This window comes from Tiliqua scincoides, chromosome 3 (assembly GCF_035046505.1).
Source record: "Tiliqua scincoides isolate rTilSci1 chromosome 3, rTilSci1.hap2, whole genome shotgun sequence".
Classification (NCBI taxonomy): Eukaryota; Metazoa; Chordata; class Lepidosauria; order Squamata; family Scincidae; genus Tiliqua; species Tiliqua scincoides.
In genome coordinates this window covers 154,072,932-154,091,363 of record NC_089823.1, presented here as the reverse complement: position 1 = coordinate 154,091,363, position 18,432 = coordinate 154,072,932, and the positions used below count along the sequence as shown (strand labels likewise).

At 46.0% G+C, this 18,432-nt stretch overlaps 1 protein-coding gene across 2 annotated transcripts in view; it reads left to right on the top strand.

The window, feature by feature from the left end:
- PALD1 (phosphatase domain containing paladin 1) overlaps nucleotides 1–17,599 on the top strand; it is a 130,782-nt gene extending 113,183 nt beyond the window's left edge. For both annotated transcript variants that reach the window (XM_066622259.1, XM_066622260.1), the window contains exon 20: nucleotides 16,982–17,599. In XM_066622259.1, coding sequence (XP_066478356.1) covers nucleotides 16,982–17,131 — 150 coding nt within the window. In that variant the 3' untranslated portion in view covers nucleotides 17,132–17,599. The remainder of the gene's footprint in view (nucleotides 1–16,981) is intronic.
- Nucleotides 17,600–18,432: the final 833 nt, after the last annotated feature.

The window sequence follows — 18,432 nt, the reverse complement described above, 5'->3', positions numbered from 1 at the left end:
TCATGGATGGGCTGTTCCTGGTGAGGTGTTGAGGGGTTTGCTTGAAGGGAAAAGCACAGCAAAGGCTCGGTTAATAGGACTGTATGCTGACAGGTATTTTCATTCTGCGTTTTAGCATTTACCAGTCCTGTGCTGGCCTAGTGTCTGAAACCCAAAAGCAGACTGCTTGTTTTCCCTTTTCTTTTCCTTCTTCTCTCATCTCCACTGTCTACTGTGAATTGTGAAATAACATCATGGTTTTATTGATGATGCATATGGAGGTGGGGGAAAGATTCCTCTGGGCTGGTGATAAGAATGCACCAGCAGAGCCCACAACTCTATTGTTTCCAACTGTGTGCTCTCCACAAAACTGCTTCATACTGTCTGTGTCTTGGTGAATTAATCTCTATGCAGTCTGGTCAGGTGGACGTACTGTACACAGAAGGGAATGGAATTTATGAGCATTTTTCACAGATTACAGCTGATTCATCAGCTCTTACCACTTTGATGCTCTCTTCTACTTCTCCCCCTCTCCTTCGCTGCAGGGAGCTCAGCAACTGTAATAAGAGAATGTTTTTCTTAGATAAACCTGGGTCGTGCCAGGGACGGGAGACCGACTGGCCCAGCCTACCTTTCTGACAGTAATGGCTGCATTTCTCTAGCAATTCATGCAGAGATATGGAAGTGTGACCAAATTGTGCCAGTATCCTTAGGCACAATTTATTGATGACTTTTGTAACCTGTTTTACTCTAGTTTGCACTGGACAGTGAGTACAGAATACCAGTACAGACCATCAGTGCTGTACAGTGGAGAGAACAAGCAGAATCAATTAACACTCCTTGGTTTCTGTAGTGCTGTGCAGATCTTTAAATACACAAGGGTATAAAACATGGCATATAAACTTATTATTTTCAGTTTTGTTTTTAAATCTCCCCCCCCCCCATGTTGTGTGCATCTACACGTTTGTGTGTCCGTGTGTTTAAGTTATTGTTTGCCTTGGAAGTAGCTTAGCTTCCATACTCATGAAATGTATCTATCAAAAAGGCAATTCCCCCCATTCCCCCCCCCACTATCAGAAATGAATGTCTTGCCTTGAGATGGTGGTGGTCATTTGCACCTCTCTAAATAAACAGGACAGGAAATCATCCAGCTCTTCAAGGCTGGGCTAGGTCACCCTCCCCCGGGACAGGGTCACATAGGGGAAATGAGGGAGATCAGCTGCAATCCATTACATTGTTTGCCAGTGAGACATAGTCTCTTTCCCGCCCCTTTCAGGAGGTATCAAAGCAACCCCTTGAAAGCATCCTCCTTCTCCCTCTTTTTCCCAAGCACAAAAGGCCTTTTTCTGAGGTCTTCCTTTCTTTGGGCCTTTGGCCTCCTCCCTTTCTTGTCCACAGGCAATCAACTCTTTCTGTGCTGCTGTCACCCCACTGCAACTTGGAAGAGTTTGTAGAGGCAGACAGCAAAGTCGGTTGAACAGGGGTGGTCTCCTTCCATGTGGACATTTGCAGGTTTTGTGTGCACAGAGAACCGAGATGGCCAGGAATGCTGTTGGCTGGTAGAATGGTCTGTCTGCTTCTCACTATTAAGTCATACGCAATACATTGAATTGGCCTCTTTAGCAAGAGGTGCAAAAGGCTGCTGTATGCTTGTGGCATTGTATAGCAATGATTCCTGAAATAAGTGGTGTTGACATATCTATGTCTTTCTACAAACACCCAAGTGTGTGTGTCCTAGTTGGTCTAGGATAGATATCCAAGATGCATATCTATACTGGGTCAGTCAAATTGGTGCAGCATCCTCTTTCTATCCTTGTGGCTTTTGCCAGAACATTTCAGTGAGACTGAGAGGACCAAAATATATTATACTAGGTATGTTGCTTCTCAAGAGAATTTGCCCATGACCTGATACACCCCATAATTGACTGCTTCCTGTGAGGGCAAATGAGGTCTTATTTCCACTTAGCAGCAGCATCGTTACTCCCAGAGAAAACTGTAATGTTGCAATCTGTTGGGACCCGTTGGAAGTGCTGTCATTGACCTGGAAATGATATCATGGCCTGAAATAACATCATCAAACAGGAAAATTTTTAACTCCCTCCCATATGACAAAATTACAAACATAAGAACGCAGCTGGATCAAGCCAAAGGCCCATCTAGTCCAGCTTCATGTATCTCAGAATGGCCCACCAGATGCCTCAGGGAGCACCCAAGACAAGACACCTGCATCCTGGTGTAACTTCCTTGCATCCATCATTCTGAGGTAGCCTACTTCTAAAACAGGAGGTTGCACATACCCATCATGACTTGTAACCTCTGGTGTACTTTTCCTCCAGTTTCCTTAAATCCTCCTTTAAAGGCGTCCAGGCCAGATGCCATCCCCACATCCTGTGGCAAGGAGTTGCACAGACCAATTAAAGAAATGTTTTGTTTGTCCTAACTCTCAATTTTAGTGGATGTCCCCTGGTTCTGGTGTTGTGTGAGAGGGAAAAGAACATCTCTCTTCTATCCATCCCCTGTATAATTTTGTATGTCTCAATCATGCCCCCCCAGGCGCCTCTTTTCTAGACTGAAGAGCCCCAAACGCTATAGCCTTTCCTTGTAAGGGAGGTGCCCCAGCCCAGTAACCATTTTGGTTACTCACTTCTGCGCCTTTTCCATTTCCACTATGTCCTTTTTAAGATGTGATGACCAGAACTGGACGCAATACTCCAGGTATGGCCTTACCATCGATTTGTACAATGACATTATAATATCAACCATTTTATTCTCAATATCTTTTCTAATGATCCCAAGCCTGGAATTAAATTAAGGAAAATTAAAAATCTACAATAAGTTTAAAAATTTATTTAAAATAAAGAAGAGCCCTCCTAACCCTCTGAAGCAGTTGCTAATCTGAACAATTCCCCAAACATCCCAAAGGCTGCAGACCGAACCACACTTACCTGGGAGTAAGCACCATTGACTACACAGGCCTACAAAATTGAGAGTCAGAAAAGTTTTTCCCAAACTTTATGGTTGTTTGATATGAATTTGGGGTGCCGATTCCAAAAATGGCATCTGTTTTGCCGTATCACGTCTAGTTTTGAAGATATAGTATAGCCTCATTAGTGAATGGTTCAAGCAGCTTCCTCATGAGGAAGCCTTGGTGTAGGCTTCCTCATGAGGAAGCTGCTTGAACCATTCACTAAAGAGGCTATGCCGTGTCTCCAAAACTAGATGTGATAGGGCAAAATGGATGCCATTTTTGGAATCAACACCCCAAATATACCTAGGAATTGGTGTAACGTATAAGGAAGCAAAATGTGTGTTGCCCTGTGATTGTTAGAAGCATATACGTCAGTGATTTTCAACCTGTTTTATCTCACCGCACACTGACAAGGCACTAAAATTGTCAAGGTACACCACCAGGTTTTTGACAATTGACAAGGCACACCATGCTGCCAGTGGGGGCTCACATCTCCCATTGGCCCTATTAATAAATGACCTTCCCCCCAAATTCCTGTGGCACACCTGTGGACCACTCGTGGCACACCAGTGTGCCACAGCACAGTGGTTGAAAATGGCTGATATACGCTGTAACCTATTAAAAGTACACATCAGTGGCATTTCCCCAAATGCAGTCACATACCATGTTAGTACCAAGTCCAACATATTAAAAATAAAATACACATTGAAATGAATGGGGACCCACCTGAAATTGGCTCGTGACACACCTAGTGGGTCCCAACCCACAGTTTGAAGAATGCTGTTCTTGTGCTGAGAAGGAAGAGATAGATCTACGTTTGCTGTTTTCTGTGGCAGACACAAATTTTGCATAGCCTCTGATTTGGCCTTAAGGTCATTGGAGAGGCTTCTCGTCCCGTCATTATTTCCCGTCTTAGCTTCCTGGAGTCAGTCAGAGGGATGTATGTAGAAGTGCAGTGGTTTCCAAGATGTTGTATGTGTTTAAGATAGTGTGTTAAGATAGTGTGATAGCCTAGGAAAGGCTTTCTGGCTATAGCGAGCACACCACATGGTCTGTTCACTCAGTCAACTTTCATGCCCCTTGTAGTATGCAGTTCATTTGGATTTTTTTTAAAATGACTGATGGGAGTGTTACCACAGGTAGTAATTAGATTTCAAAGGCAAGAGTGGGGGGAACTGGGTCCCCTTAATGCACTTAAAAGCTTCCTCTTTTTCCTTTTAGCCAAAGGTACCAGAGTCAAAGAAAGAGCATTCCCTCTGGTTCTCACTCTCCCCTTTTCTCTTCTGTAATTTAAGTGCTAGGTGTGGGATAGAAGAAGAAACAAAATCCTTTCTGCTCTTTCTCGGATATCCTGATGGTGCAGCACAGGGAGGAGTTGAAGGGAGGGAATAATAAATTCTTCCAGCAATTGCTTGCTTGAGCTTACAAAAAGGCGGTTGTAGTGCAAAGTTTTCTAAAAGGTAAAGGGAGTGTTAATGTCACCCACCCAGACTCTTTCTCTCTTTTAAAAGCTACATGTTCCTAGGCAAATTTCAATCTCCTACCCCCTACTTTCTCTAGCCCTTCAGTGTTTTCATCTAAAAGCTCACTGAATGTCTAGTGTACATGAACAAAAATCAATGCTGAATGCTTCCCTTTAGTGAGGTGTACACAGAAATACTCTTTCCCAAGAGAAAACCACTGTTAGTTTCCTCTAAAGGCAGTTCTTAACACACATGCACGCTCTCTCTCTCTCTCTCTCTCTCTCTCTGAAACAGTGGCTTTTCTAAAGCCTTGCTGGCCCCAGAGTCCCTTTTTATAAGCAAGGCCATTGTATAAGAAAGAATATGCTTGACCTGGACAACCGGAGCTCTACAACAAAACTGCTAACCAGGCCTGGATTTAGGGGCATGCGACCCCAACAGTCCCCTGGGGTGCCAGACATTTCAGTTATTCTTAAAATTACAAAGTTTTGACAAGATTAGAGAAAACAAATTTGTTTTTATTTGCTTATCGAGGGGCATGAATTAAATGCAGACTTACAGATTTATGCATGCAAATTTATTGTCCTGTATGGCAGGGATAACTCATGCGTGCAGCTCATGCATCAAAGTCGTGGAAGAGGCTACAAATGCAGTAAAAATAAGGTATTCAAAAGTTGAACAAATGGAGGCAGGCGCAGGAGGTGCTCTTCTCTGAAGCCCTAGGGCATGCCAGCCCTGCTGCCAGCTCTGGGTTGAATTTCTCCTTCAGAGATGGGGAAAAAAGAAGCCCTGTTTCTGAAATGTATGTGTCTGTCATCTATGCCTCTGAGCAACTTGTAGATGAGAATCATCTTTTGCATTTAAAAAGAGCTGCACCTTGAGAAAGATGGCTAACTAAGGGCCCAGTCCTATCAAATTTTCCAGCACCAATGGTTCTGCATTGCAGCCTTGAAGGTAAGAGAACAAATGTTTCCCTGCCTTGGGGAGGCCTCTGTGACTGCACTCCCACTGCAGGATGCAGCGTACTCCCTTTTGGCACAACTGCATCAACGCTGAAAAGTTGGATAGGATTTGGCCCTGAGAGAAGTAGCTAAGGAAAATTGCATTCCCTGATTCAATATAAGGTAAACTATAAATGTGAGAACTACCACTTTAACGCTACCAAATGTTACTTCTTTGGATCAGCAGCTGGCAACTTCTAAAGTATGTTTGATCTGCTGAGGGCTTCCATTTGGACTTCAGTTGCCAACCTGAATGACAGCGGAGAGTGTGGAGGATGGATGGTTGTGTGGATTTGCCAGATGTTTCCCTGGAGGGGCTGACTCACTCAGAATGGCCCTCCGTTAACCCCACTTGCTGACCAGATGCTAGGTTTTCGGTCATAATGCCTTGGAAAAGTGAGGGTGTGCCTGTCTGGGAATTAAATTGCTGACGTAGAATTCACAACATTCATCACGGATTGTCAGCCTGATTTTGGATGTTCGATGAAACTAATGGACCGGTCTGCAGCCACCACAAACTCTGGAGGCAGGCTGTGTGTGCACATTGGAATGGTACCTCCAAGTAGACTTAACTGTACTGGAAATGTAGCTCTGGTGTTTTAAATCTGCAATGGAGTTGTAAAAGAAAAGTGCTGCTGTTCAGAATAGCGACTCAGTGATGACAGAAGGTGAAACTGTGCAGACAGAGGAAAGTGGGAGGGGGACTTGGGCTCATTTTATCTGTGCATTTAAGATTTGTCTCTCTCTCTCTCTCTCCCTGTCTTGTTTGTGTAAGCTGCAAGTAGGGAGTTGCTGGCTGGCATGTGATGGCACCTCGCCTCCTCTGTCTCAATTAGCTTTGCTAATGCATATTGGCATGTTTGATCTCCCCGGTGAGAGATGAAAGGGGCATCTGCCAACTGTGGTTACAATCAGAGAGCCTGGCCATTCTTGTTGGAAGGGGCTGGCTGGAAAAGGCCATTCGTCCCATTTCTAGGGGTTGGAGCTGGAGGGGAAATGGGAGAGAAACATTACTGATACTCTGTCCAGGTCAACGATATACAACATTAAGGAGGTGGGTAGGGGAAGAAAGAATGTTATCTACTTGAACTCGCCCTGTGCTGGAAGTGAAAGTGACATTGGAACCAGAGTGCACTGCTGTGCTGTTGAATGGAACCTGAGATCGCAGAGAGTGATGACACCTGGTTGATTTCCTGGTGTTCATCGCCCAGAGGTGCACAGGTCGAGGCCTTTCTCTTGCTTTGACCAAAATTTCTTGAGACATAGAACTGTGTCGCTGTTCTCTTTACTGACACGAGCCCATATGAAAGAGTCTGCAGTGCCATCAAACAGATGAAATAAGCATGTAGCAACCATTTTTCTAATCTTGCGGTATGAAGACATTATGTCATGGGATGTTAAAAACATTTGGAAGCCATGTTGTCCCTGTGGTGACTTGCTGTGGTGCATACCCATTGAGTCTTTCCTGTTAGGGTGAAGCATTGCTGTTTACCACTGCCCCAACAACTTTTTCCTCCCCACTGAGTCTAACAGTTAGATGCTAGTATTTGTTAGGACCCTGTAGGGTCATGGGCAGTTGTACTCAAATTTAGACCTTGAGAAGCTGAGATGTGGAAAATAGACAGGAGTAGGAAGTGGTAGCCTCAAGTATAGCTGGTCAAGCACTGTAGAATCTGCCAGTCTTCTAGTCTTTAGACCCAGCTTGGCCAATTCAGAGGCTTTGTGCTGCCTGCCAATTTACAGGGGCTGATATTGCACACCTTTAATCCCTTCTGGGAAACACTACAAACCTGAGAAGCAAATCCTGATTAAGCAGGGTGAGTGGCCTAAGGTTCATTAGTCCAATAGGTAAGAAACTGCCAGATAGAGAGTGGTCCAAGTTGCAAACCCTGGAACACATTTCCTTTTTGACTGTTTTAAATTTTAGGGAGCTCGGATGATTGGAATAATCCTTCTCGCTTGTGCTTGTCGATAGTATCTCTTTTCATAACACAGTGGGTAGATGGAATCTCCCTAACTTATAATTTCTACTGGTCAGAGTCATGCTCTGGCAGCTTGCTTTGGAGGTTTGATGGATGGACGAGTTATGAATGAAAATTTCAGGGCAGCATTGTGGACCTTGCTTTTTGGAAGGCCTGGGTAGGAAATACTGGCTTAAGAACAAGCATGAAGAGGAACGTAAACACGCTGATGTTTATCTAATGCACTGCAGCGTGACTAGATGAAACACGCTCCAAAGTAGTCTCTGGACTCTTCCCTTGCACATATTTGAGTTGGGTCGGGGAGATGTGGCAGAAATGTTCCAGAAACAACATTTTCTTTCATGTTTATAAACCAATTGCCCTCCCCCCACCCTTGACATGGATTTGTTCGTATGGGAGGGAGGGGACAGGGCACGTCTTTGTTTCCATTTGTTGTGAAGCAAATAACTGTGAACTCTGAACATATCTATTTGCCACAGTTGCCCTAAATTCTAATCTCTGAATCACAGAGAGAAGGAATGGGACGCATCCCTGTTTTCCTTCTAGGTTCCAAAACAATGCATTTTATTGCCATTCATTTGCAGGTGCCTTTAGAAAACCTTTTTAACTCTTTACATTCAAGTCTGATACTGCCACTTAGCAGTAAAAGTTTCCTCCAGTTTCCAATGGCAGTAGTTCAGTTGCTGACGGACGCGCGCATCCCAAAGGCCAAGGCTTTTTTTATGGTCCTCCTATTACATCAGGTTGCACATAGCTATCTTTTGCGTAGCTCAGCAGTTCTCAGACTCGCAGGGAGTTTGAGCCCCACTGTAAGTTCTTGCGGGGGAGGGGGAGGCAGCAACATGATTGTCAGAATCGCATCACTATCGAGGGGCGCAGGAGCTTGCCGGGACTCAATACAGCCTGCAGCAGCCTCCCGGGGGTGTGGGAAGGCCCATGCCAGCCTCCGCAGGGATCCCCAGCATGCAGTGCAGATAACGATTGCAACCCACTTGTGGATTATGTTTGTGAAACTGGAAGTGGGTTGTGATTATTGTTTTGACTGCCCCACATGTTGGGAAGCCCTGCAGAGGCTGGCGTGGGGCTCCCCACACTCCCAGAAGGCTGCTACGGGCTGTGGTGAGTCCAGGCAAGCACCTGCGCCCCTCGACAGCGAGACGATTCTGGCGATCGCGTCGCTGCCTCCCCCCGCCCCTTAAGGGGGCAGAGGGCAGAGCTCTCTGGCTGGGGCATCGTGATGCCCCAGTTTGAGAACCACTGGCATAGCTGAAGATGGATTTGGGCTGTCCCTTACCAGCACCTGTTTCTGAGCTCCCACATAGGTTCACCATTGCTCCACACTTCATATGGCTACCAAGGTGCACATACATTCTTGAGCAACACTTTGGCGGCAGCAAGTAAAAGGGGCAATAGTGAAGGTGCTACCTTATACTAAATCAGGCTAATGCTGCCTTTTGGAAGGCACTGTTTTCTTTCTCTGTCTTCAGTCTGAGCCCTTTTCGCTGGAGATATGAAGAACTGAACCTGGGACGCTGTGATGACCACGGGCCTTTTAAAAGCAAAATCCTCGAGAACAAGTCCATCCACCGCTATTAGCTAGAATGGCTATGACTTCCATATCCAGAGACACTATACCTCCTATTACCATAAGTGAGGGAGTAAAGTTCAGTGGCAGAGCACCTGCTTTGCCCACAGGTGCAAAGGTCCCAAATTCAGTCTCTGGTAGGACCCCTTCCTTAAGCTTTTCACATCAGCAATTTTCAGCCACTATGCCACGTATATTGATGTGCTATAAATAGTCTGCAGCTGTGCTATAGGAGTTTGGGGAAAGATCATATCTTAGAAGGGCCATTGGGGGATGTGAGCCCCTGGCCAGCAGTGCAGTTTGCCTTGTCAGTTATAAAAGAATTGATGGTATGCCTTGTCAGTGTGCTATGAAATGAAAAAGGTTGAAAATTGCTGGCCTAGACCAGGAGTGTCCAAAGTTTTTGGCAGGAGGGCCACATCGTCTCTCTGACACTGTGTCGGGGGCCGGGGAAAAAAAAAGAATTAATTTACATTTCAAATTTGAATAAATTTACGTAAGTTTACATAAATGAATATATTAAAGATGAACTTATATAAGTGAATGAAGGTCTTGCAATTGCTCAAAGCCTATAAAAGGCCTTGCACAAAGCAAGGCTGGCCTTTCCTTTTCTGCCGCTACTGCATCACAGACGTGAAACAGCAAGCAGTGGAGGGACCCCTCATCCCACAGCTCACGCAAGAGGTCCTCACTCTGAGAGCAGTTGCATCGGGCCAGTGTGGGCTCCAACAAATCACCGGAGGCTCATTGGAGACTAGAAGCTCCCTGAGGGCCACATTGAGAGGCCTTGAGGGCCGCAAGTGGCCCCAGGGCCGGGGTTTGGGCACCCCTGGCCTAGACAGTACTGAGCTAGATGAACTCACAGTCTGTCTCAATATAAGGTCATTTCACATATGTTTGGACAGTAGAGATAGCCACTCCCTGATTCCCATGCCTTGTTTGTGAGCTTCCTGGGGTTTGTCTGGTTGGGCACTGCTAGAGAGTGTAGAATTAGAGGGATCTTTGGTCTGAAGCAACATGCTGGCCCTGGGTGCAGGTATCAGGAGAAAATGGATCAATTGTAACAGTCCCAACCTTGATACAGCAACAGCAAGGTCAATTCCTGTGTTGTATATTCATCCCATTCCCTTCTCCCCATCCATTCATACAGTTATTGTATATGTATGTGTGTGTCCATATCTTTGGGGAAGTTCCAGGGAAAGCTCAAGAGTCCTTCTAAGAGAGGTGGCTAAAAAGAGCCTTTGGTCTCAAGTGCTGTCAGTCCCGCTTTTTGCTTTTTCATGAGCTTTTTAGCAACAACAAGGCAACATTGTAACTTTTGCCTGCCCTTGTGCCAAAGCTAACAAATCTTGCAAATGCTAACGCAAACAGCTAAGAAGTGACTTATAAAATGGTTAAGCACCAGATACAGAAAAGCAAGAAAGGTTATGTTGGGGGAGGGGTGCGTTAGCTCCACGTATAGCTACAATTCAAGCTTTTGTTAGGTTTCAATGTGTCATCAGTCTTTTCTCACTCTTAGATTAAAGGTTTGGGTGTCGAGGAGACTGACTAGTAGGGAAGGGGGCTGGAGAGAGTTCCCACAAAGTGATGCAAAGACCAGGTGGGTAATCTGGGAGGGGGCTTCCAGGTGGAGGAGTCTGTGGCTGAAAGACATGAAGATTTGGTTTACCTGACGCCGCAAACCACACCATCAAAGTGTAGACTGGTGGCTCCTCTCATTCTCTTTAGGGCTAGTCTTGGTGGTGTGGCTTGTGGCAACAAATAAAATGATTCTTCAGCAGGGCCCATGAGAGGGGGGTAAAGGGGGTAATTTGTACCCAGATCCAGAGTCAAAAAGGAGGCCCAGGAGCCAAAGGAGGGAGCTCAGAAATTTCCTGGGATCTTACATTTTCCAATCTCATCCAAACTTGCTGACTGCATGGGATGCTGAGCTGGCAGCAGCAGCAGCAGCTACAAGTCATATCTGCTGGGCCAAGGAACGCATTCATGGCATTCATTAATATAGTGTCAAATCTGGGAGGAAACTGACCTGCTTCAGTAGCTCTTTGTCTTGTGGCTCTGCCAACCATGGAGTGTATAGGAGCTCAAGGACACAGCTGCAAGTCTACAGCTGCTGCAGAAGCACGTTTTGGTCCGCACAGGACACTTTCCCTTCTAGTGTGAGCCTAAATACTATGATGCCTTCTGCAATGATTTTCTATATTTAAAAGATTTAGAGAGACTTAAGAGTGTGTTTGGTTTTCTGTATTACTTTATCTACTTGCTAACGCTGTGCAGGTGGGTAGACTTGAACTCTGCATTGGGAAGCCCAGTAGACCTGGGCTTCAAAGACTCTTCTGGCTGTCACCAACAACCCTCCTCCTGCCCTATTTTGCTTCCTGCCCCCCCCATCCTGCCCATCCCTCTCATCACTCTTCGCTGCTCTGTTTCACACCTCCCACCCCTTTGGAAAGGGGCCCAAAAGAAAATTTGTAACCCCTGATAAAATTCCTCTTGGAGGCCCTGCTCCTCAGTCCAAACGGGGCAAGCGGGAGTGAGAGGAGTCCCTGTATAATTATAGTTCTGAGTAAGCCTCCAATGTGGAGGGGTCTACTCAGACCTGCGTTAGCAAGATAGCTGGTGCAAGTTCACGACCCAGTCTATCAGATCAGGTCCGTGAAGGCAATTTGGATTTGGCAGCTGTGGTTGCCACCAAATCCACCCCCTTCCTGGACCTAATCCACCCTCTTCTCTGCCTGGTTGCTACCCCATTCAGGGGTGGGTCTAAAATGCTTCCTTTTACCCATCATACAGCAACCACACTGGACACACCTTCAGCTTTGCCAGTGCCACATATTCAGTATCATCAGACTAGAGATGATTCCCCAGATTTCCCCTGGGGGCTGGGGGATAAGAATAGACCCTCAGTTCGGCTGTACTCGTCATAAGAGGCGACTAAACAGCCACCAGGTAGATGGGACTCGTCAGCCTGGGAAGGCAGCTCATCTGAGAGAAGGAAAACTCTGATCCCAAACCTCCACTGCCTTGTGGCTACATCCAGTTATGGAAAAGGAGGTCAAGGCAAAATCCAGAGCCGGAGTCCCGGAGGCAGTTCATGACTGAACACAGTCACGTTCTGGCAACTCCTGCGACACCACTGGAACCAACCACACTGGCTTCTGCCTTTCCATTGGACCATTTCAGCGACATGGAGAGGGGGGATTTGCTGCATGGGTAATAGTCTGTCCTCCATATCTACCTTACCCAGGCTTCGCGCACTGGAGAGGACTCTGTTCTGGAACCACTATTCAGAGCGCGATACCATAGTCTTCTGAGACTGGAGGATACCAACGGACAGACTAGAGAATTGACAGTACCTCATAAGAACATAAAAACAGCCCCACTGGATCAGGCCATAGAACCATCTAGTCCAGCTTCCTCTATCTCACAGAGGCCCACCAAATGCCCCAGGGAACACACCAGATAACAAGAGACCTCATTCTGGTGCCCTCCCTTGCATCTTGCATTCTGACATAACCCATTTCTAAAATCAGGAGGTTGCACATACACATCATGGCTTGTAACCCATAATGGATTTTTCGTCCAGAAACTTGTCCAATCCCCCTTTAAAGGCATCTAGGCCAGATGCTGGTACCACATCCTGTGGCAAGGAGTTCCACTGACCAACCACACGCTGAGTAAAGAAATATTTTCTTTTGTCTGTCCTAACTCTCCCAACACTCAATTTTAGTGGATGTCCCCTGGTTCTGGTGTTATGTGAGAGTGTAAAGAGCATCTCTCTATCACTCTGTCCTTCCTGTGCATAATTTTGTAAGTCTCAATCATGTCCCCCCTCAGGCGTCTCTTTTCTAGGCTGAAGAGGCCCAAACGCCATAGCCTTTCCTCATAAGAAAGGTGCCCCAGCCCAGTAATCATCTTAGTCGCTCTCTTTTGCATCTTTTCCATTTCCACTATGTCCTTTTTGAGATGAGGCGACCAGAACTGGACACAATGCTCCAGGTGTGGCCTTACCATCGATTTGTACAACAGCATTATATTAGCCGTTTTGTTCTCAATACCTTTTCTAATGATCCCAAGCATAGAATTGGCCTTCTTTACTGCCGCCGCACACTGGGTCGACACTTTCACCGACCTGTCCACCACCACCCCAAGATCTCTCTCCTGATCTGTCACAGACAGCTCAGAACCCATTAGCCTATATGTGAAGTTTTGATTTTTTTCCCCAATGTGCATGACTTTACACTTACTGACATTGAAGCGCATCTGCCATTTTGCTGCCCATTCTGCCAGTTTGGAGAGATCCATCTGGAGCTCCTCACAATCGCTTCTGGTCTTCACCACTCAGAAAAGTTTGGTGTCGTCTGCAAACTTAGCCACCTCACTGCTCATCCCTGTCTCCAGGTCATTTATGAAGAGGTTGAAAAGCACCAGTCCCAGGACAGATCCTTGGGGCACACCGCTTTTCACCTCTCTCCATTGTGAAAATTGCCCATTGACACCCACTCTGTTTCCTGGTCTTCAACCAGTTCTCAATCCAGGAGAGGACCTGCCCTCTAATTCCCTGATTGTGGAGTTTTTTCAGTAGCCTCTGGTGAGGGACCGTTTTGAACGCCTTCTGAGAGTCCAGATATATAATGTACATGGGTTCTCCCTCATCCAAATGCCTGTTGACCTTTTCAAAGAATTCTAAAAGGTTTGTGAGGCAAGACTTACCCTTACAGAAGCCATGCTGATTCTCCCTCAGCAAGGCTTGTTCGTCTATGTGTTTTGAGATTCTATCTTTGATGAGGCATTCCACCATCTTACCCGGTATAGATGTTAGGTTACCGGCCTATAGTTTCCCGGGTTGCCCCTCCTTTTCTTTTTAAAAATCGGTGTGACATTTGCTATCCTCCAGTCCTCTGGCACCATGGCCGTTTTGAGGGACAAGTTGCATATTTTAGTCAAGAGAACAGCAACAATTCTTCAGTTCCTTACTAACTCTTGGGCGGATGCCATCAGGGCCCGGTAACTTATTGATCTTTAATTTATCAATGAGGTCTGAAACATCTTCTTTTAACCTCTATCTGACATAATTCCTTGGTCAGGAGGGGCCGTTCGGGCAGCGGTATCTGCCCGAGGTCTTCTGCCGTGAAGACAGATGCAAAGAACTCATTTAATTTCTCTGCCATCTCTAAGTCTCCTTTTATCTCCCCTTTCCCTCCCTCACCATCCAGAGGGCCAACCATTTCTCTGGCAGGTTTCCTGCTTCTAACATATTTGAAGAAGCTTTTATTATTCCCCTTAATGCTACTGGCCATGTGTTCCTCATAGTCTCACTTGGCCTCCCGTATCACCTTCTTACATTTCTTTTGCCACAGTTTATGTTCCTTTTTATTCTCCTCATTAGGGCAAGACTTCCATTTACGGAAGGAAGCTTCCTTGCCCTTAACAGCCGCTCTAACTTGGCTGGTTAGCCATGCGGGCACCCACCTGGACTTAGTGGAGCCCTTCCTCCTTTGCGGTATACACTTCTGCTGGGCCTCTATTGTTTTAAGCAGCCTCCATGCACTCTGGAGAGATTGGACTCTTTACCTTCCCTTTCAACCTCCCTCTAACCAGCCTCCTCATTTGAGGGAATTTTGCTCGTCAAAAGTCAAGGGTTTTTGTGAGAGATTTGCCCAGAATTCTTCTCCCGACGTGCATGTCAAAACGGATCACAGCATGATCACTGTTCCCCAATGTCTCAGTAACATTGACATCTCTAACCAGGTCCTGAGTACCGCACAATATTAAATCCAGAGTCACCTGTCCTCTTTTGGGCTCCATGACTAGTTGCTCTAAGGCACAGTCATTTAGCATGTCAAGAAATCTAGTCTCCTTTTCGTGACCAGAACACAAATTGACCCAGTCTATATAATTGAAGTCCCCCATGATTACAACCCTGTCCCTCCTTGTCACCTCCCTGATCTGTTTCCTCATTTCAAGGTCCCCTTCCAGTTTCTGGTCTGGAGGACGATAGTACGCCCCCAGTATTACATCGCTCCTCAGGCCTGGTAATTTAACCCACAGAGATTCAGTGTTGGGAGTCGGACCCACCTTCTATCTCTACTTTGCTGAATTCTATCCCTTCCTTAACATAAATGGCCACCCCACCTCCAACACACCCCTCCCTGACCCTCCTGTACAGTTTATAGCCAGGGATTGTGGTATCTCACTGGTTCTCCGCATTCCACCAGGTTTCTGTTATGCCCACTATGTCAATGTTTTCCTTGTCACCAGACATTCCAGTTCTCCCATCTTTGCTCAGAGACTTTGGGCATTTGCATAAGAGCATTTGTACATGGAATGCCCCAGGATGGGCTGCTTATTAGCTTCTTTGTCCCTGCATCCTCTCATTATGCTAAACCGTCTATCACACCCCATCATGCTACCATTCCCAATTTCTTCTACTCTGTCTTTACCTTGTTGTTCTCTAACCTCCCCGTCCTCGTCCCATAAGGATGAGGAGTCCCGAACCGGATGCCCCTCTGCTCCTGTTGGCTTTCCCCTGGGGATAAGTTTAAAAGCTGCTCTGCCACCTTTTTCATGTTATGTGCCACCAGTCTGTTTCCATTCTGGTTCAAGTGAACCCCGTCCCTCTTGTACAGGCCCCGCTTGTCCCAAAACGTTCCCCAGTGCCTAATGAATCTAAACCCCTTCTCCCTACACCACCATCTCATCCACGCATTGAGACCCCAGATCTCTGCCTGCCTTGCTGGCCCTGCGTGTGGAACAGGTAGCACTTCTAAGTTCACTACCTTTGAGGTCCTGGCTTTCAGCTTCCTACCTAATAGCCTAAATTTGGCCTCCAGGACCTCCCGGCTACACTTAGCCACGTCGTTGGTGCCGACACGCACCACAATTGCTACCTCCTCCCCAGCAGTATCTACCAGCCACTATCTACCTCCTTCCTTCCAGATGGGTGAAGGGCATACTGATCAAACCCTGAGCTTTGAAAAAGCTCACCTGGGATGCCAGAACTTTCATGCTTGCAGGGATGGGCACTTGACTCAGGATGACTCAACTTGAACACTAGGCTCACAATTCATGGCTGGAAACTCTAAAAAAGAGCTGGGACTCAAAATGTCTAGACTCCTGTCACAAGTCCCTATCTTGTGTGTGTGTGTGTGGGCTTCTTTTTTTCTTTTTGCCACTTCCGCATCGTGCCAGAGACTTCCTGGGCGTTCTGGAAGCTGGCATTCAGACCAACTGCAGAAGCAGACGTGTTGGGAGGGTAGGTTTTGGTTCCAGGAGATGAGGTTGAGAGGAGGAGGAAGGCTTAAGCTTGGTTTTGTTTTTTGTTTTGTTTCTTGCTGTGAAGTTTTACTCAGGGAAGTCCTTGATTCACAATTCAACTCTTTTCACAAAGTGACTTGTGACTCAACTCAAAAGACTTTAAATTTCTCCTGGGTCATGAGTCAAGTCATGGGGTTGCTGACTCGGGCTTGACTGGAGACTTGGGTTCAGTGACTTGATCACATCCCTGCATCCTTGTAAATACAATGAGCAGTTGACGTGGTAATGTCATTGAATCTTAATGAGTGTGGACATGATCATTGCTGGGTAGTGTGGAGACTGGCTGGCGCAACAGACGTATCAATGAAGTTGTTCCAAGGAAAACTTAGCAGTGTTTTTCAACAGACTTCCACTTATTAAGTGCAAGTTTTACTCTCAGACAGAAAAAGAGGTGAAGGCTAAATCCATGACATATAATGTCTTTTTCCAATACCCTGCAGCAAGAGAATTGCCTGATGCCAGGGACACTTGACATGTCCTCCATCCCCACAAATTGCTTTGACAGGGCTTTCTTGGGTGTCCTGTGGAACCAGAACTGCCTTGCTATCCCTTTTTCAGTATGCTGGTCATTCATGCAGGTAGTGAATGTAAGATGTCATCCCTGCAGTGTGGAATCCTGTGCTTGTGTGAGCTGCCTTTCCTACTTCATGGTCATCTCAGACTATTTCCCCCTTTTTTCTTTTCAGGTGGCAGCCAAGGCCGGAGTCTACGAGATCCTCAACCATCTGGGTTTTGCCGAATTTGAGAACCTAGAGGACAAACCGCTCTCCCAGCTTCGCTACCGCTGGCAGGAGCAAAGCCGTAGCTCATTGCCATTTCGTGGAGAGTTTATTTAGGACCCAGCATTAATAAGGGCCACGAGAACAGCAGTAATTTTTCCAGATGTTGCTGAATTGCTATTTCTCTTCACTTTGGTTGGTGAATGTGTGCTTTTGGTTTCTAAAAAAAAAAATTATATATATAAATATCATGGAGAAACGTGCCTTAAGGAAGGACAGTGATTCCAGAAGGAGAAGAAGAAAAAGTTAAATTGCCTTGAAGACATTTTATAGAGTTCTTCTAGACACAATAAAATTGAAGTAAAATCATTTTAGGTAGGTGTTGATGCAAATGCTGTATACTTCTCCCCCCATTCCTGAACACTTTATAGACCAACCTCAATAAGTATACAAACTCTTTTTCAAAGCGTTTTTTTCATGGATTCAGTGTGTGGTGTGATGTATCCTTTATATATATATAAAGGATGTATATATAATGTATTTACAAGGGCAAGAAATACATGCATGGTATTACTGTGTTTGGAAGCTTTTGATAGGCAATCCAGGATTCTTTTGTTAGCTCAGAGACTTGAATATGTTTGTATTTATTGCATACTTTCAGTTGGAGCTGGGCCACCTTTGTGCACGAATTGCTCAGATCTACAAATTGCCTTTCTTATGCTGATCTCTCTTGCTGCACACCCAGTGATGTACTGCTCTGAGGGGGTATATGTGTCTGTGTGTGCATATCCTGGCATCTGTGACTGCAGTAAAAGGCTGCGTATCCACTGCTACATTTATAGGCCCTACCCCAGTGGTTCCCAAACTGTTAGTCATGGCTACCTGGGGAGCCACAGAATCCTCACAAAAAATCCTCCAAATCCTCCACCATCTATAATGTATAGGATTATAGATCTCATGGGGAGCCACAGCCAATGGCCCAATAGGTCAAGGGAACCGCAGGTCAGAAACATTTGGGAACCACTGCCCTACCCTTTCAGGCCAGACAATCTCCCTACTTGACAAGCAATCAGAATTCAAAAAACCGTTTTTAGCTGGTGATTGTGTCTACTTTGAAATCTATAAGTTTTGAGCAAGAAGGCAGTGGAAGCCCTCAAACAGCATCAGCTTCGAAAAGCAAACCCCAAAAGCTTCAGTCATGGTTGTGCTACATCTAGAACTTTCTCCCACAGTGGACAGAATAGGTGGCTTTTCTTTGGGTAGTCTCTTTGCTTGACTCTTTCCCTGCCATTCTGTTCTCTAATTGTTCATCTGGGGGCATGGTAATAGGACATGGGCAGGGCCTTTGGAAAGAGAGTGAGGATTGGGGTTTTGAACATAGAGGAAGCTGTCTTATACTGCATCAGCCCAGTAGTCTG